This window comes from Vicia villosa, linkage group LG3, assembly GCF_029867415.1.
Source record: "Vicia villosa cultivar HV-30 ecotype Madison, WI linkage group LG3, Vvil1.0, whole genome shotgun sequence".
Classification (NCBI taxonomy): domain Eukaryota; kingdom Viridiplantae; phylum Streptophyta; class Magnoliopsida; order Fabales; family Fabaceae; genus Vicia; species Vicia villosa.
Genome location: NC_081182.1, coordinates 14,726,769 through 14,746,972, shown reverse-complemented (window position 1 = coordinate 14,746,972; position 20,204 = coordinate 14,726,769). Strand labels below are relative to the sequence as shown.

Genomic DNA, 20,204 nt, shown 5'->3' with positions numbered 1-20,204 from the left:
AAACAACTAATGTAAGGTAGACATATGATATCACACGAACTTCCTTATTTTACTTGAACTTTCCATACGACAAAGTTAGTCATATTAGCTTGAATCAACAACAAAATTTAAAAGTTAAGGGCTCTTCTCAAGATCTCTTGTATCATAAAAGGATATTAAAAGTCTTCGTCTCTATACTTCTTACCATGTTACTGCGCGCAGTCAAATTCTTTAAAATTTCTTTTGATTGGTATTGTGCTGACAAATAAATTATTTTTAGTTACACAAATATGAATGTTAATCTTTTTTTATAAACTAATATAACTTTTTATAAGAATAATTTTGTCATTTATATATAATATAATCACATGTTTGTTATTTATCTCACCTAATATATATTTAATAGAATTGCTAAGCTCAATGTGATTTTTTTAAAAACTTGAAATTGTTTATTAGTATTAATAATTTTCAAAACTATGTAAAATTATTTATTTATTTGAAAAATTTAATTGTAGTGTAAAGATATTTTACACAGAATTCAACTGTTAATTTGTTAAAATTATTTTATTTTTATTTTAATTTTTATTAAAATAATCTATTTTAATGGTAATAATATATTGTTAATGTAATATTTTTTACACTGACAATGTATATCCGTTAATCTCTATTCGTAATTATTTTGTTAATTTATGAAAAAAATGTAATTGTTTCACACATATAACTTTGTCATTTATCATGTTTGCCATTACAGCATCAAAGAAAACAAATAATATGACATCATATATCTATAGGGTTAAATAAGTTTTTAGTCCCTATAAATATGGCACTTTTCACTTTTAGTACTTACAAAAAGTTTCGTCGAATTTTGGTCCTCATAAAATTTTCCGTCACAAATTTTGGTCCCTCCCGTTAGATTGCTCTAACGGAGGCTTACATGGCATGACACATGTCTCGCCACGTCAGACAAAGGTAGAATTAAAGAAAAAGAGGAAGATTGCGGGGGTTTTAAACCCCCTTTAAATAACTGAAAAAATAATAATTTCCCACAAACAATTTATCAAACAATTTTGGTACAAAAATCTGAAAATAATTTTTTGTCTATATCAAATAATTCCTGAAAATTAAAATACAAATTTTGGTACAAAAATTTGAAAATAATTTTTTTCTGAAAATTAAAAAAAGATTTGATTCTTTTTTCTAAAAAACAATAATTTTAGGAGTTTAAGAAATTATTTTTCATAAAGAGAAAAGTGTCATATTTATAGGGACCACTAACATATTTAACCCAATAAAAAATAATGACTATTCATTATATAATAATTTGATTGTGAATTGAAAAAAATATATAAAAGATGAAGTTTTCTTGAAAATGTTTAAAAATGAGAGAAAACGTATTAGCTGTATTGTTTACTTTATGTAAAATTTTCAATTTACAATAATTACAACTCACTCATTATTTATTATTTAATTTTTTTTAAATAGCTTTTTAATATGATTTTGAACTTTATTAAAAAATTATCAATTTTATAGTGTGCTTTAAATAAAAAGAATATAATTTTATTAACTAAAAAATATGGTGAAATTTTTGTAATGTTGGGAAGATGCGATTTTTTTATTATAAATCACATTTGTTATTCATTATTTAATATTTTTTCTTTTTTAGATAATTTTTTAATAAGATTTTGTACTTTATTTAAAAAAATTATCAATTTTATAGTATACTTTAAATAAATAGAACATAATTTTATTAATTAATAAAATATGGTAAAATCTGAAATGTTGAGAGGATGCAATTTTTTATATTTAAAATCACATTAGTTAATAAGAAATATTAATAAGAATCATGTTAGTATGTGAGTTGTTAGCAAAAGTTATCATAAACCAAATGGTAGCAGTTTATGAATTAATGGAATTTAGAGCAAACCATGTTTAGAAGAAATAAGGAAGGTATGTGTTAAAATGTATAAAAGTTCTCATTGATATTATAATAAAATCTAATGATATATTTTCAGAATTTAGTTTTCTAAAAAAATTGTTTTTTAGGAAAAAGAATCAAATCTTTTCTAAAAATGGGTTTAGACAAAAAATTACTTTCAAATTTTTGTACCAAAATTGTTTGATTAATTACTTGTAAAAAATTGTTTTTTATTATATCTATATCTTATTATATTTCTGTAGCCAATATTTTTCAAAGATGAAAACTGAAAGTAACTTCACATAATCACATTAATGATAAAAGTTAGTACTAAGTTGGAAACTTCACGTTATACACAAGCAAACTTGAGAAAGAAAACGGATGATGATGCAGCAGATATCTATCAATTTGTAGTTGAGAAAATGACTATTGCCGCAGACATTCGGGCAGAAAAACCAAACTCCTGCACCTCCATTCAATTTTAATATCACTAATCTAAAAATCTAAAATACTTTCCTAATTTAACATTTTAATTAATCTCTTCTTTTTCTTTAGACCCATTCAAAAATCAAGAGTTGACTATTTTAATGCTTGTATAGTTGTTAATTTAATTATTAAAAAGGTATAAAGAAAAGACCAGCATTATTATTTGATAAATATTTGGTCAAAAAGAAAGTAGTCGATTATTTGATAATTGATTGAGCCACTTACTAATGAATAATAATATATATTAGACTACACTCCCTGCACGTGTTGTCACTGTTGACATAAGATTATAGTATAAATAATTAGGACTGGCAAAAGGGCATGTCTATTTCGCAAAAACCAACAAAAAAAATGGACGGGGCGAGACTGACATAGTTAATGGTGCGAACTTAATACTTTGACCCGTCCCACAAAAAGTGAGGGTGAGACGGGATAAGATTGCCGACACTATATTTTTTAAGATTAAAAATACAAAAAATTTATGTTAATGTTTGTGTCTGTAAAAACTCGCATAAAATACGAGACGGGACAGTCACATTAAAATACGAGCAAAACAGAGATGCTCAATAGACCGGATCCGTTTTGTCACCCCTGAAATAACTCATAGTTAATTAATCCAGTGGTGATTGAGATTAAACTTGATAAGGAAGATCGCGATTCGATCTTCTGCAACTGCGATTGTGAGACAACTAAAACTAGTTGATATCATAACTGATTTCTTAAACAGATTAAACGATTCAATCGACTGATACCGATGAAGATGATGATGATGATGGTGAAAAAAATTACATAAAATAAAAGAATCAATCAAATCATAAGTTAAAAACTACCTATTTTATTTGGTTATGATTAATCATCTTTAATGTTCTCTTAAAGAGGTTTTAAAGAAGATAAGTCAAGTAGTTGAAAATTGAAATCTTCGTATCTGCTAGAAAATAATAGCTCATCTATAAAGTCATTAAAAATATCTTTTCTTTAATTGGTAAAATTAAAACCTCATCATGATTACATATTCGTTTTGCGAATAAATAGAAATTGATCCATACAACTGTTTACTTTCTCAATGGTTGAATAGTTGATTCAGTCAATTTTTGTTAAAAAATCATTATAGATTTAAAGATAGATAAATGACGAAAAATGTGGTTTTACCTTTATTATATACTATATATGTTTTGAAATATAATTATAATACAATTAAAAATAAGACCTAAATAGTATGTTGTTCCCTCCAAGTTAGCGCGTTTTTGTTTTTAGTTTTTAAGTTGGGTTTTTCTGAAAATAGCCCTCAAAGGTTAAAAAATTTCGCTTTTAGTCCTTAAATTTAAAATTCGCAGAAAAATCAGTAGATTTCCTGCGAATTTTAACTTGAAGACTAAAACTAAAAAAAATTAATATTAAAAAATTATTTAGAAAAAATTTAAATTAGAGACTAAAAATACGCTAACTTATAGTGACCAACATACGATTTTAAACTATAAAATAATGTTTACTATTAAAATCCCATTAATAAACAATAAAAATATATAAAAGCATTTTATTATAACTAAAATATAAAACACATAATATAATATTCGTGCAACATTCTTTCTTAACACAAAGCTTTTTTTTAACAATTCTAAAAGGAAAATTTCTTTCATTCTAAATATGAGTTTTTCATTATTAATCTACTTATAGTAAAAATCATTCTCACAAAAATAAAAAGCATACCGTTTATTAACTATTCTCGGATAGTAAGTCTTGATGATAAGAGTTTGTGAATGTGGTTCTCTTAATATCTCAAGTTTAAATTTATGAGAGACCGATCTCCTTTATATTAGTCGGTCATAAAGTTGGATATTGAGTTTTTAAAAAATTTTAACTTAGCTATGGTACCTAAACAAGGGTGGAAATTGCTGACCAAGCCCCACTCTTTAGTTTCCAGGTTCTTCAAAGCAAGTCTTTGGAAAGCAAGAGATGTTTTGTGGATGGGGTGTAGGTGGAGTATTAGAGATGGTAGCCAAATTAGGGTATTAAATGAGCCTGGGATTCGTGGAAGTAAAGATGTTCGTTTAGGGGGTCCGTATCCTCAAGTTGCAAAGGAGATCTTGAATGTTCCTTTGGTTGAGGACATGGTAGTTAATGGGCTGGTTTGGAACGAAGATAATAATGGCGAGTATAGTGTCAGTACAGGTTATAGACTCTGGAGGAACTCGCTTGGTTATCACTCTAATTGTAAAGTTGTCGGTAATTGGGAGAATTTGTGGAACATTATGGCTCCGCCTAGAGTTAAACACCTTTTGTGGAGAATTTGTAGAGGTTTCTTGCTGTCGCGGGTTAGACTCAGACAACACTATGTTCAATGTCCGTTGGAATGCCCAATTTGCGAAGTCAATGAAGAAGAGAATTGACATGTGTTTTTCGGGTGTAACACCATTATTCAGTGTTGGCAGGCAGCAATATAGAAGATAGGAAGGATGCATGTACTTTTGCTATGATGGTAGAGGTGATTTGGAAGAACCGTAACAATATAGTTTGGAATTATGTAAGGGAGGGTATCTTTAGATTAGGCTTGCAAGCCTATTTTAATTGGCAGGATGGGTTCGCAGTCCAAGATACTCATGAAAGGAATAATATTAATCAAAATTCTTTAGTGCGTCTCCTCCAGCTGAAGGTTGAGTGAAGTGTAATGCTGATGCCGATTTCAACAAACTTCATCGTTCTATTAATAAAGGTTGATGTTTTCATGATAACATCGGTAAATTCATTACTGCAGGAGTTGCTTGGGATATAGGTAGTATGTCATCTATAGAAGCTGGGTCTTTAGCATTGAAAGAAGTTGTTCAACATGTTGTTACCATGAACTTGGATTATGTGATATTCCAAAGTGACTCTCAAGTGGTTACTCAAGGCATTCATTCTATAGCTACTAATTCGTCTGAGTTTAATTTTATTCTTCTTTCTATTAAGCGTTTGTTAGCTTTTTGTCAATAATGTTAAGTTTATTTGATTTGGCATTACAAGTGACATTTTTAATATTACATGTCTTATGCCTTGTTATGACGCAACATGGTGGAGGATGAAATTGGTCTTCCTTAAATTAGTCTGTCATAGGACCGAATATCAAGTTTAACAAAAACATGAGTTTTTATATTAACCTCTCCGTAAAAAGTAGTCTCAATCAGATATATGGTCTCTTTTGTTTGTTTCATGTTGATGTTTTTGTCCCGTAAATCTTACTATTAGTTTCTCAAATACACCTTTGCTAGTTTATGAAATTATTTATGTCAATTTTTGGTAAATAACGTTAAGTAGTTTTGTTGATTTGGCATTACAAGTGACATTTTTAATATTACACGGCTAATGCCTTATTGTAACGCAACATGCACGACAAATAACATGTTTCACCACGGACGCAAAATGCATTTAACATTGGTTAAAGAAGCGAGGTAACGAATGACGTTATGAAAAACGGTCACTTTATCCCTCAATTAATAAATAACCAAGGGGTTAAGTTATATGTACATGAGTTCGAATCCCAACATCTCCATTTTAATTATTTTTAAAACTAGTGCATCATACCTCTCAGTTTATCAATAAAATCAAGGGGTAAGATGATTTTTTTAAAACTCGTTACATTATTTACACATAATATTAATAAATTAATTTGTTTACAAACTATTGTTTACCCAAAATATTATTTCAGACGACAGAATAGGATGGCAAGTTGGAAAGTGATATAATAGAAAAGTTATTTCATTAAATATTGATTTAAATGAAAAATAAGAATTAATTTAAATTATTTTAAATATTAAAAATAATTAACTGTTTTAAAATAATAAAATATAATGACATGGCGTAAAAATATAGTAGGTGACACATATGTACCTGGCACATCATTAAAATCCTGTTTTGTTTTGGAGGACCAAAAAAAAAAAAAAGAAATTTGAAAAAATGGGAATCAAAAAGTTAATTTTTTTAAATGATGCAAAAAGTTAAGAATATTAAAATAGGGGGCTAAAAATATATTTAAACCTTATTTAATTAGTCAAGTTATTTAATGACTGAAAATTTATCTTTTAAAAATAAATAATTATGATGTCACGAATTCAAACTCACATTTTTATAATGTGATGTTTTTGCAAAACTATCAAGTGATTTGATTTAACTAAACAAAATTATAGATTATTTACTATTTTATCAATTCATGATGCGTTGATGTACAATTTTTTTTTAAATAAACTCAAAATATATTAAAAGGAAAGGAAAGATTACAAGATACACAAGAGGGCGACCAGGCCAAAAAATCTCTTAAGAACAAATCCTAAATTTAGGAGTACCCGACTTGTCTAGCAAGTAATCCGAATAAATGTCATTAAGAATATAAGTGAACCAAGTGAAGCTTTTTGCTAGATAAACCGAAATTGGCCAGAGAATCCGCACAAAAATTGACCTCTCTAAAAATGTGAGAAATCAAGAAATCAATTTCTAGAGTACAATTTGAAATTTATAATTTTTGGATTTCTCACATTTAATATGTGATTTTTGTTATTAAATTATCTGACAAAAAAAATATTTCTCACATTTTAGGTAGGGATGACAAGCATACGTAAACCCGCGGGGCGCACCCGCATCCGAACCTAAGTCAACGGGTAAATATGAGTTGATTGGGTTTGAGTTCGGATTCGAGTGCCACCAGATATTTCGGGTGCGGGTTTGGGTAGTGTGAAACCCGCACCCGAAACCCAAAATCACACCCGCTTATATATTTTATAGTGGGTTTGGGTGAAAAATCCGAACTCAATGAGTGTGGGCGTGTTATTTTGCCACCCGAACAACTTTTAGGTTTGAATTCGAGTTCGGATACCGATTTTAAGTGCGAGTTTAGATAGTGCGAAACCTGCACCCGACCCGACCCGTTGTCATCCTTAATTTTAGGTATGTGATTTTTGTTATTAAATTATTTGAAAAAGAATATTAACTATTTATCATTCATCTATTTATCTTTGTAGGATAAATACTAATTTTTCTAGGAAAATGTTGAATAGTTTGTTTTTGAAACTATCATATTAAAAACAAAATTTAAAAGATAAAAAACTTCTTTTTCTTATCCAACATGCTTTTAAGTCAATTTATTTTTGCATCATTGTTTAGAAAGATTTTCTTTATATAACATAAAAGGTTTTCTTTAAAAATAATTGGTTTATATATTATTAAATATTAATGATTGAATATTTTATTTTTGGAATAAAAATACAATTTTCAATATAAAAATATTTGTAATGACAAATTATTCTGTAGTCTTAAAAATTTGATTTTAACACTAGTTAAAAGGTAATTTCTTAAAATATATTAATACTGTATTATAGCTAAAATTGAATGCTTTTGAGAATTAAAAAACAAACAATTATTAACTTTTATACTCCATTTAATATCATAATTAATTTTTTAGTAATAAATACCATTTTATTATTTCATTAATTAGTATAGTAGGGGCATTTGTTAGCACATTGTTTTAAAAAACAAGTGTCTCAACTATGCATATAAGATACTTACATTTATTTATAATTCATCTCCTTCAATATATATATTTTAATGCACTGGACAAGTCAATCATCAAAATTTTGACCAAATAATTAAGAGATTCAACTATTTAATACTTGAAATAAAGTTTATCATAAATTACTAAGTTATATTTCAAATATAACTCTTTCACTCTTTCCCCTATCTGTGACAAGTTTTCTATGAAACAAGATCATCACTCCAAGCAAAGTTCCTTATATGTTTATCCAATTCCTATAACAAAAGAGACTAAACATGTCTTATTCAAAAATATACATTAATTTAATAGAAGAAATTAAAATTACATGCATAACAATTTCATAGAAAATAAAATATATTATTTTTTAATAAAGACTAAAAAAAGAAGGTTAAGATACTTATAGAGACAAAAATATATATATATATATATATATATATATATATATATATATATATATATATATATATATATATATATATATATATATATATTGAATAGTTAATGAAAATAGTTTGTAAAAAGAAATTATTAATGTAAATAGATGTGTAACATGTGTTAAAAAGCTCACCTTCAACATTCAATACAAAATTAAATATTATTATTTTCAACCATATAAAAAGAAGAAAAACATTGTAAGTTAATTTTTTTGACATTCTAAAGTGTATATTAAAATTACATGCGCGAATCTCACATCTAATTATTTTGGTAAAATGAGTTTTTAATTAGTCATTTTCTAACATCATATTTCTTTTATCTCTTATTTTATAACCTTTTTGGTCCATCTTTTTTCTATAACATGATATTATTATTACTAATTTAACTTGATAAGGCACATTTAAAGACAACATTTTCAAAATAATTTTTTTTCTTAATAAAATTAACCTTTTCATATTTAAAGATGATAGATTTTCGAAATTTCTTCTATCAACTCATATTTAAAATAAAATATTAAAAGAATTCAATAGAAGATAAACAACAAATAGTTGTGAGAAATTGTGTCATTACCATGTCATAAATTTAAAATAAAAAATTCAAATATAGTTAAATAAGAGATTATTAATTCAATTAAATTTTTTTTATCAATTTTTTAAATAGAAAAAAAGAGGAGAGAGAAAGGAAGATTTAGAGAGAGGAGAGAGAGAGAGAGAGAGAGAGAGAAGGTTTAGAGAAAGTGGTAATGTGGAGTAAAGAGGGGTATACTATACACACACACAAGAAATAATAAACATTAAAACATAAAATCAGCTCAACAAGACGCACACACAGAAGAAGAAGAAGAAGAAGTGCATGTGTAAGCTTAGCTGTACTTACCGGAATTATCGCTTCTTTTCCCATTTCACCCTCACTCACTCACATATTGCGGTGGTGCGTGGAAGAGAGAGAAAAAAATCACCACCACCACAACAACCACCACCACCACCATCACCACCACCACCATCACAATCACCCTACCTCTTACTATCATTTTCTTCTTCTCTCTCTCTCACATAGTTTTTTTTTTTTTTTTAATTTTTAATTTCAACCCACCCTATTTATTTATTAATAATAAATTTCTTTTTTATTTTCTCCAAATTTAAATTTCTTCTTTATTTTCCCTCTGCCCAAAGAACAAGAAGAAGAAGAAAAGAGTAGGTAGAAAACACAACAACAACAACAACCATTGAAGACATAGAACCACTCTTCTGATTCAGGTTATTTACACTTGTTCTTATTTTTTATTTCAATTATATATTATATACTAAAATGTTGAATATTAAAATGCATAAATACTGAATTCTGATTCATACACTTAGGTCAATGGTTTAATATCAAGATTGGATCAATGGTGGATCGAAGATTCACAGTTTGGTTTGCTTTATTGCTATTGTTTCTGTCTTTTGAGCTAACATTGGAACAGATTGAGATTAAGCCATTGAGTTCACCTACAGAACGTGCAGCACTTCTTCAACTTCGAGCTTCTTTAGGTTTGAGAACCAAAGAATGGCCAAGAAAACCCGACCCTTGCTTAATCTGGATTGGTATAACGTGTCGGAATGGCCGTGTTGTTGGGATCAATATCTCGGGTTTTAGAAGAACAAGAATTGGTAGGAGAAACCCTCAGTTTTCTGTTGATGCTTTGGTTAATTTCACTTTGTTGGAGTCTTTTAATGCCTCTGGTTTTTACCTTCCTGGGGCTATTCCTGATTTGTTTGGGGTTAGTCTTGGTTCGCTTCGCGTGCTTGATCTTCGTTCTTGTTCCATTGGAAATGCTATTCCGAATTCTGTTGGGAATTTGACTAGGCTTACTGCTCTTTATCTTGCTGATAATAATCTTACTGGAAATGTTCCTGATAGTTTAGGTCAACTCTCGTCGCTTTCGGTTCTTGATCTCGCAGGGAATTCTCTTACGGGGATTATACCGGAGTCTTTTGGGTTTCTTGCGAATCTTTCGTCACTTGATTTGTCGGGGAATTTTTTCTCCGGGCCTGTTCCTTCGCGTTTAGGGACTCTTTCTAGGTTACAGTACTTGAACCTTTCTGGTAATAGCTTAAATTCTTTGCCTGCACAATTGGGAGGTCTTGTTAGCTTGGTTGACCTTGATCTTAGTGAGAATTCTTTCTCCGGCGGTGTTCTTCCGGATTTGAAAGGGTTGGGGAACTTGCAGATTGTAGTTCTGAGGAAAAGTAATTTTACTGGTTCTTTGCCTGTTGAGTTGTGGTCGCTGCCGAGGTTGACGTTCGTAGATGTGTCTTCCAATAACTTCAGTGGTTTGCTTCCGAATTCTAGTTCCTCTGTCGATTCGACTGTTGCTGTTCTAAATATATCTCATAATATGTTTTATGGAGGTCTTACACCTGTGCTCAGAAGGTTCAGTTTTGTTGATCTTTCAAACAATTATTATGAGGGTAAGGTTTTGGATTTCATGCATAACGTATCATTAGATAGTAACTGTCTCCAGGATGCGACAAATCAGAAGTCAACGGTGGAATGTGCGTCGTTTTATGTGAATAGGGGGCTCAGTTTTGATAATTTTGGACAACCGAATACGACAAATTCCACAGGAGGTTCTGGGAAAAGTAATAAAACTAAGATTATATTAGCGGCAGTTTTAGGTGGACTGGGTTTACTTGCACTTTTGGTTTTGTTAGTGGTACTGTTGCTTTTGTGCGCTCGTAAAAGGGGTAATTCAAGTCCAAGGGGAAATGGTGTGGGCCCTGCTCCTACTGCAGGCAGTCCTCCGCCTCCTGGTGTATCGATAAACCTTGCAAATGTAGGAGACTCGTTTACGTATCATCAGTTGCTTCAGGCAACGGGAGATTTCAATGATGCAAATCTTATAAAACAAGGCCACACCGGGGATTTCTACAATGGTGTCTTGGAAAATGGGATTCCGATTGTCATCAAAAGGATCGACATGCGATCTATGAAAAAGGACTCTTACCTATCGGAATTGGACTTTTTTAATAAGGTTTCTCATCCGAGATTTGTTCCCTTATTAGGTCACTGCTTAGAAAACGAGAATGAGAAGTTCCTGGTTTATAAACTTATGCCAAAAGGGGACTTGTCTAATTGCTTATTCTTCAAAAACACCACATCTGAAGATGGTTCTTTGCAGTCATTGGACTGGATAACCAGGTTAAAGATTGCTACTGGAGCAGCAGAGGCCATATCGTATCTGCATCATGATTGTATTCCACCTATTGTTCACAGGTATTTTTGGATTCCCCCTCTTGCTTGTTTTTATTATTTCTTGTCTGTTTTGGCAAGCTATTCCATTTTGAGAACTGATACGATACCTGGTTTATTATCGCCGTAACTAATTATTTATAAAAGATACTGTCATAAAGGTTGGTTTTGTTTCTATATCCTTAAGGTGACTGTGCATTTGTGACATCTTTAAGAAATATTGTCATTATTTTAGTGTGTTACTATCCACTTGCTAGTTGTCACTCAAAAGAGTTGAAAAAAACTAAGTTGGAAACAAGTTCAACTTGTGAATGTATTCTCTCGAATTGATTGGAATGGAGAAGTAACATGTTTACCTAATATTAGTTCAAGCTTAATAAGTATGTCTTGTAATTATTGTAGAGATATTCAAGCGAGCAGTATACTTCTCGATGACAAGTATGAAGTTCGGTTAGGAAGTCTAAGTGAAGCCTGTACTCAAGAAGGTGATACCCATCAAAGTAAAATCACCCGGTTTCTGCGATTGCCTCAGTAAGTACTCCACCAACGTTGTATATAATGAATGCCATGAGACTTATATTTAATTGGTCATTGTGCATATTGCAGGGCTTAATCACTTAGGCTGTTTTTGGGGAAAAATGCTTATGCTTTGAAATTTTCTACTGATATTAGAATTGTTTTATATATTTTAGATGTGTTGTCTTGCCGGTCTGTATGCGTGTGTTTTCAATTATGAATGTTGCTCATTTGCTTTTTTGTAATCACTACTCATTGACTTTTCTTGCCTTTGCAACTATGGAACCCTTTTCTAGCCTACTCTTTCTTTCATATTTTCTTGTATTTCATTGCTTTTTAGTTGAGTTGTATTATGAGTTTAACTTGTTTTCATGCCATATTTGCAAATGCATGTTATTTGCTATAACAACACGCACCTAATTTCTCATTTCTATTTTTAATGTGTAGGTCCTCTGAACAAGGTGCATCTGGTAAGTAGAAACTTAAGTTCAGTTTTCAGTTTTCAGAATGGATTTGGAGTCAATTTTATTCCTTGGTTGATTTCTTGTCTGTATCATACATAAGTCTGCACTTTCCTTCTTACAAATATTTGGTGCATACTTGGATTTGCTTACTTGGGGAAAAAACGCCCCCTCCCCTAAAAGCTGTATCAGTAAAATTTATAAGCTATTTTGAACAGAAAATAAGCTAATCCAAACACACCATTGGATTTTTGACCATGGTGTTAGGGACTGAGAAATTCCCAAATATTGGTTGGTATATAATGGTGTTCAGACCATCACTGAATTGTCTCTGTGAACCACAAAGTAGAAATAGGAATATCAGTATCAGAAAAGAAACTTTCCACTTTTTTGTTGTTTTGAGCTAGTGATTTGCATTTTCAGAGAGGCAGTTGGATGTCCCTCTGGTTATCTATATTTACAAAATATATTGTATTGGGTTTGCATGTTAGAATGAGAAGCTTTGCTGTTCCAGACAAGCACTCTAAAAGCTCATGCCAGTTTGGGTGGTCTGTACTTGTCTTTAGGGTGGTGTGTTTGTTTCAAAGTATCTAAACCTAAACACATTCCCAGAAGTATCTAAACCATGGCATTAATGAATATTCCCATCATCCTTAACATTTGTGAGAATGTCATAACATTAGCCTAACACTTCTTTCCGAAAATCCTTAGGAATAACATTCCCATCATCAATTTTTTGAAAAAGTTATTCTGGGAGATGATAGATAACTTGAAACGAATACCTTGTTGCGAGTGCTAGCTTGCAAGATTGAGTATTTTTTATGAATAATTTGTGTGATTGATCTCCTGGTTTGTTTTATATGCTTGTGGTAATTGTATTGTCTCCTTTTTTGACTTGAGGTAACGTGAGGAATATATGTTGAGCTAGGAAGAATAATTATTTAATTCTTATTTTGACACAAATTGTGTACTGTGAAAACAGGTTTACCGACATCTGTTTGTGCCTATGATGTTTATTGCTTTGGGAAAGTGTTACTTGAACTTGTGACTGGTAAGCTGGGTATTAGTGCATCAAGTGAGGCTGAATTGAAGGATTGGTTTGATCAGATTCTACCTTGCATAAGCATGTATGACAAGGAGCCCGTGACAAAAATCGTTGACCCGTCTCTTGTTGTGGACGAGGATTTCTTAGAGGAAGTGTGGGCAATATCCATTGTTGCCAGGTCTTGCCTAAACCCGAAACCTTCAAGACGACCCCCAATGAGATATGTTCTCAAGGCTTTGGAAAACCCTTTAAAAGTTGTAAGAGAAGAAAGTTCGAGTTCTGCGCGTCTTAAAGCAACCTCTTCTAGAGGCTCTTGGAATGCTACTTTGTTTGGTAGTTGGCGTCAGAGCTCGTCTGATGTAACCACAAACCCCGCAGCTTCTGGTACAAAAATAGAAGGAGCAAGTAGTTTGAAGCTTTCGGCAACAAGTAGTTCATCCTCGCGGAGACGTCATTCAAATGAGATATGTCCTGAGCCATCATTTCGCTTACATGATTTAGAGAGGCCGGAGAATGAAGGAAGAGAGGCTTAAGTTTTAAACTTTTTACTTCTTCTAGTTCCTAAATACCCTTGTGCTCTTATTGAACAGACAAATTGGCAGTAAATTCATACATGGAACACATGATACCTTTCAAAGGGGAACATTGTTTTTGTTTTCAGTGATTTCGGACACAAACTTGTGGAGATAGATGTAGAGTGAAGAGAATACCAATTGGCAACTGGTATGGTAGATATGGATACTTCTTTGACTGCTTGTTTTGGACAGAGACAAGCTCCATTTTTTCACCTGTAATTGGAATTTTTTTACCCTTTGTTCCGAGTCTTTTAGTGAATGTACATTTTGGATTCGGCGCGTCTAAAGTGAGTAGAGAGTAAAGTAAGTAATCTCAACCATTAATGAGAAAATCAAGGGTTGATAATTCAGCATTCTTGTGATTTGTCATGTATGTACATGTGATATTAACTATTGGTTTATTTATCAATCGTTGATATTACTTACTTTATACTTTAAAGTGACATCCTCATTTTGAAGAAAATAGATTCGTTAATTTTAATGTGCAAGATGTTATTATTCTTCATTCAAATCATAGTTGATATAATTCTGGGTCAAAAGTTCAGAGACTGAATGAGAAAACAGGTTTTACTGGTTTTATGGGTACTGATGAGTCTCTAAGTTGGTTTTGGAATCTTCATTCAATCTGTTACTATGCACACATTATGGTTTTCTTTGGCAAGACTAAACCGGTAGCTTTAAAGAATAGTTTATTGCATAGTAATGATTAAAATGGATTCGGAATATGATAGTGATCCATTGGGCCTGCATTTCTAGCTATACATCCAAAGTGTACATGACACCCCCAACATATTCTAATAATATTAAAAAATATCTTTCTCATTTTTTATTTTTGTCAAATATTTTCAAAATTTTTACTCTCAAACAAGAAAAACCGGTCAACATACTAAATATCTGATAAGTGTTTTTATCGATTTTTTAAAAAAGCGATAAAAATGTATAAAAATAGGTACATGTCTTTTAGAATCCAGTAAAAATGCATATATTTTGAAATCAATAAGTAACGTATTTTCTACTTCCTATGATAAAAGAAAAATCACTTTGACTATGTACTGTCAGGAGCAGCTCTGAAATACTCCCAACAGTACTTCTCTCGATAGTACATAGCCACATAGCTAGAGTGATTGTTCTTCTGTCTACATTACATAACCATTTGGATACTTACAATCCCACATACAATTGAAGAACCACTCTGGCTATGTATTGTTGGGAGCATTACTGTTGGAAGTATTGCAGAGCTCTCATAACTTAGGTAGTCAATCCTCTTACAGTTATCATGGTTTCAGTTATTTTAAAGAGATTTGTAACTCCTACAATCTAACGCGTATTTTATAGTGAAATGTGTTGTTGACCTTAATTGACGTGGCATGCCACATCAACATCTTTGTCATTTCGTCATTGGTACGTGTACGTCAAGTCACAAAAAATCTTTTATGTGATGTGTCACGCCAGTTTCGATAGAGGAAGTAAATGACATGTCCTAAACTTGTGGATGCTATGGACGAAAAATTTTAAAAGGACCAATATTTAAATAAATTTTTATAAGAATTAAAATTGGATTAAGAGTTATTTACAGAAACTCTAACAATGTTTAACCCAAAACTTTATTCAAGTGGTTATGAAGAGAAGGTTAAAAAAAATGATAGTTTTGTAATTTCTTCTATACTTCTATTTTTCGTTTGCGCACGTAATCAAGTAATCAAGATTTAGGTCAAGAAAATTTTATAACTTATTTTGTTTTATATTTGAACTATTAGACTTATAATTTTTATAATGTAGAACTACATTTTATTGTCCTTAAAAAAAGCATTTTATAGGCTATGACAAATATTTTTTACTTTTGCATAAATATTTTTGTTGTATTTATCTTTTATAATACTACTGATGTGATTGATGTTTTAAAGATTATTTAATTAAGATTATAAATTAGCCGATCGTAAAGCTAGTTATTAAAATTTAAAAAAATTAAAATTATAAAAATATGTGATATGTGAATATGTACGATTATTATCCATTGTATGATTTTTTATTTATTTAATACCACCTCTAGTTTTATTTATAAGATAATATTAATTTTTTAAATTTATTAAATATGTAATGTATATATTGTTCAAATACATTGATCATTCATTGTATTTTAAAAGTAAATTTTATTTTTAAATATATAAAACCAAAGAAAGAGAGAGTAATATTGAAATTCGAGCTAATCCATCAAGTCGCATAACTCAATAATTGGAAGTTCATGAAGCCCGTGTACTAAATCATTTGTCACCCCGGTCAAGTTAGAGGTGAGAAAAAAGAAACAACCCACAAATAAAGAAATTTGTTCAGTTATTCTTACAAGTTGACATTTTGTCATATCACTCCCCTCATAATTGAACAATCTCTTGTCACATTCTTTAGGGTTTCTCACACATCATGTGCGTTTTAAAAAATTCTCTGCTTCCGGAGGTATATCTTCGAAAACACTTTTTTTTATTTAACGTCAATTTATTTTGTAAGTGCATCTACAGAACTTTTATTTAACGTTGTTTAAACGGTTTTGTAAATCTACCTACGGAACAATTCAACTTTAAATAAAAAATTGCTTTCGGAGGGAAAAATAAAATTTTGCCAAGTGCCTAAGAACATTATGAGGTGGATTGAGATATTATCCATAATTGGACCTTCTATATAATGTACTTTTTAACATCATAATATTCTTTTGTGATTTTTTATGTTTTTTAAAAAGTTATGTTTTGCTTTTGAGAAAAATTTTAGTTTTACCGAATTTTTGGAAAATTTCATGACTTTTTATCGAATATTTAAAAAATCTACAAGTTTATATCGGATTTTTTAAAATCAGTATAAAATCATATTTTTTTACCCGATCTGAATTTCCAAAATTTTCAAATATGCTTTAGGATTTTTGGGAGATCTATAAGTTTTTATCGGATTTTTGGAGGGGATCTATGAGTTCTTATCAGATTTTTGGGAAATTTTATGAACTTTTACCAGATTTTTCAAAAAAATATGATAGTGTTAACTTCATTTTTTATAGGCGCGTTTGATATGAACTATCAGATTTTTTAAATTTAATTGCTTTTTTGAGATTAAATTTTCTTAACCAAATGTTATTTTGAGAAGTAAATAATGAGAAAGGCATTTTGGTCGATACCAAAAATAAGAGTGCCAGATATGAGTGGGTTGACAGGTCAAAGTCTCTTAGAAATTAGGTTGAAATGGATCTAAGTGACAGTAAAAAAATGCAGTTTGTAAAAGGCTCGTATGGGCGGATCAATTCTCAAATTTAGGCCAAAGAGTGACCAAATTTGTCCGTCAACCACTCAAATAAAAGGGAATTTCTTAATCCCCTCTAAGTGGTGGAAAAACACCCTAAAGAAATCTAAAAATACCCTTTAGATTCCGGAAGTGTATTTCCAAACACACCTTTTTTACCCCAAAACACGTCCTAAGTGAGTCTTACCCCATATTTATTTCTAAAATTTAGTCCAAAGATGCATCTCTGGACCTATCCCATGAAGGATTTCCTAATTTAACAACATTGAGACAAATCCCAATGTATACTTTCAGATTTGTGAAGCGGGAATTTAAAAATTGTCAACTTTGCATGTCAGTCACGATTTCGGAAGTGTATTTTCGAAAATATCAAGAAGAAAATTTAATAAAATAGCACCATGCATGTTTTTCTTCTTCATGATCAAACACACATTTTCCTTCAAAACCCTTGAAAAATATCCTTCCATTCTCATTCAAGTTTTACACTTCAAAATGAACAAAAGAATCTGAAATTCAAGGTAAAGTTCATGTATATCATTCCTTATTGCTCATATTAATCTAGTTTCTTACTTGAAAAAGTTACATTGTATCCAAAAATGTACCTTTGGATTCTAGACAAGTTAATACAGAAGTGCATTTTCAGAATTGTTCAGAATTCATTTCAAGTTGTTTTTGCCTATTTTTTGTTATTGTTTGCATTAGATATGGTGCACCCTGATGTTATATGTAAACCTATTGTGTTTACGGATGCCAAATGTGTTGATGTCAAGAAGGTAGATGTTGGCAACCAATTTACAAATGGATAAGAGTTTGAAGTTCATGATCATATGCTCCAATGGATCTCCACGAAGGCATCTAAATTGGGGCTTGGTGTTGTAATCAGAAGGTCTATTAATGGTTTAGATAAAAGAATTATATTTATGACACTAAAATGTAAAAAAAAAGTGGCAAATACTTTTATCTAGAAGTTGAAACGAGATGACACTGGTTTGAGAAAATGTGAGTACCTCTTTAAGTTGTGTGATTATCTTTTAAAACAAATAAATGGAGATTTAATGTGATTTGTAGTTTACATTACCATGACATGTGCGACAAATTAGCTGACCATCCCATTGCATATTGCATTATGGCTGAAGAGAATGAAATCGTTTTTGACATGACATTGAATATAGTGCAGCTCAAATACATTCTTGTAACTTTTAAACGTAAAAGACCCGGAAATATTTTAAATATTAAGCAAGTATACAATACTCATGTTCTTAACAATAAGGTGTTAAGGGACGATAAAACTGAAATGCCGCAACTGTTGAAACTTATGGATGATCAAAATTATGTATCTAGGTACCGAGTGTGCAAGGATGGAGAAATCGTTCGAGATATATTTTGGACTCATCATGATTTCATAAAGTTGTTCAACATATTTCCCACTGTACTCATCATTAGTTCAACATATAAGACCAACAAGTACAAACTTACACTATTGAAAATTGTTGGTGTTACCTTTACCGAAAAGATTTATTCTGTCGTGCTTACATTTTTAGAAAGCAAAAAAGAGGACAACGCAAATTGGGCTTTAGAAGTGTGCCAGAAAATTTAAAGAACAAGGAAAAAACATTGAAGATCATTGTCACCGGTCGTAATACCGCATTGATGAATTGAGTTGCAAAAGGTGTTTCCTACATCATACACATTACTTTGTAGGTATCACATCATAAAGAATGTGAGAAGTTGACTTAAACCTGTAGTATGGACCAAACAAATAAATGGTGAAGAAGGAAAATTGGCCAAGGCTAGCATGATAGTGGAAAGAATAATGGATGCAAGTAATGATACAATATATTATTCTGCAGAAGAATTATATGCCGATATTGTTATACTTTTCAAGAAGGTGTGTTAGAAATATCCACATTTCTTAAAATATGTTGAAAGTACAATTCTGGACCAAGTGAAGGAGAATATTATTTCTTCTTAGACCAATCAGATTATATACCTTGGAAATACAGCAACTTACCGAGTTAAGTTTGCCCATGCTACACTGAAGAATTGGTTGGGAAATAGTAATGGTGACTTGTGTAGAGATTGGGACTCTATAAACCAAATGATCCAAAATTAGCATAATGAGATACAAACACCATTTGGTCGCAATATCACAGTATTGGAACACAAATTCATAGACAACATTCTATATTCACAGTCGGTCGATAACATAGCTCGAGCAAGATTGAATTTTAATTTTCACGAAGTCAAACAAGCTGAGAACGTAAGTTCCGATAGCTCAACATGTGGTTGCACACTTAGGAACGTATGGTCTCCCATGTGTTTGTTTAATTTAAAAAAAAGGTGAAACTTGATAGTCTAATACGAATGGATGAGGTTATAACTCACTGGAAAAGGCCTAGGTTTGATGATGATTGTGTGATGTGTAACAACCCGATTTTAATGGGAAGTGATACAAGAGAGATTTTTGAAATCCGATGACAATATGAAACTCAATATCAAGAAGAAAATGAGGAAGGTTGCTTATCCAGAAACCACATATTTGAAATCACCGTCTTAACCGTTAAAAACAAAAGGTGCTCGTAAGAAGGTAAAACCAACACCAAGTGACAATTCGACGATGCGGTCTCTTTCGTATTTTGAACATGTTAACCAACTTTTTCTAGATTCTCCAACTTCTAAATCACAAAAGTCATTTTAAAGGTGCTCGCATTAGCTAACTACCTCCTTCACCACCTTTACCAAAAATTCAATTCATCGAAGAGAT

The 20,204-nt window shown here is 30.8% G+C and overlaps 3 protein-coding genes across 4 annotated transcripts; all 3 read left to right on the top strand.

Annotated features, from left to right (window-relative positions):
- The first annotated feature begins 4,245 nt into the window (after nucleotides 1-4,245).
- Nucleotides 4,246-5,350, top strand: LOC131657600 (uncharacterized). Its single transcript, XM_058926980.1, has 3 exons — nucleotides 4,246-4,675; nucleotides 4,810-4,911; nucleotides 5,133-5,350. The coding sequence occupies exons 1-3, from the start codon at nucleotides 4,246-4,248 to the stop codon at nucleotides 5,348-5,350; spliced, it is 750 nt and encodes a 249-aa protein (XP_058782963.1).
- A 3,709-nt stretch (nucleotides 5,351-9,059) lies between these two features.
- Nucleotides 9,060-14,586, top strand: LOC131660392 (probable LRR receptor-like serine/threonine-protein kinase At2g16250). 2 transcript variants are annotated; one of them, XM_058929638.1, is made up of 6 exons: nucleotides 9,060-9,189; nucleotides 9,506-9,589; nucleotides 9,692-11,588; nucleotides 11,967-12,095; nucleotides 12,528-12,550; nucleotides 13,524-14,586. In XM_058929638.1, exons 3-6 carry the CDS (start codon nucleotides 9,721-9,723, stop codon nucleotides 14,117-14,119), a joined length of 2,616 nt encoding a protein of 871 aa, XP_058785621.1. In that variant the 5' UTR covers nucleotides 9,060-9,189; nucleotides 9,506-9,589; nucleotides 9,692-9,720; the 3' UTR covers nucleotides 14,120-14,586. The 2 variants fall into 2 exon arrangements, with proteins under 2 accessions (XP_058785621.1, XP_058785619.1); XM_058929636.1 differs by having other exon boundaries at nucleotides 9,064-9,589.
- A 3,980-nt stretch (nucleotides 14,587-18,566) lies between these two features.
- On the top strand, nucleotides 18,567-19,037 carry LOC131657599 (uncharacterized). The gene has a single exon (XM_058926979.1). It carries the CDS (start codon nucleotides 18,567-18,569, stop codon nucleotides 19,035-19,037), a length of 471 nt encoding a protein of 156 aa, XP_058782962.1.
- Nucleotides 19,038-20,204: the final 1,167 nt, after the last annotated feature.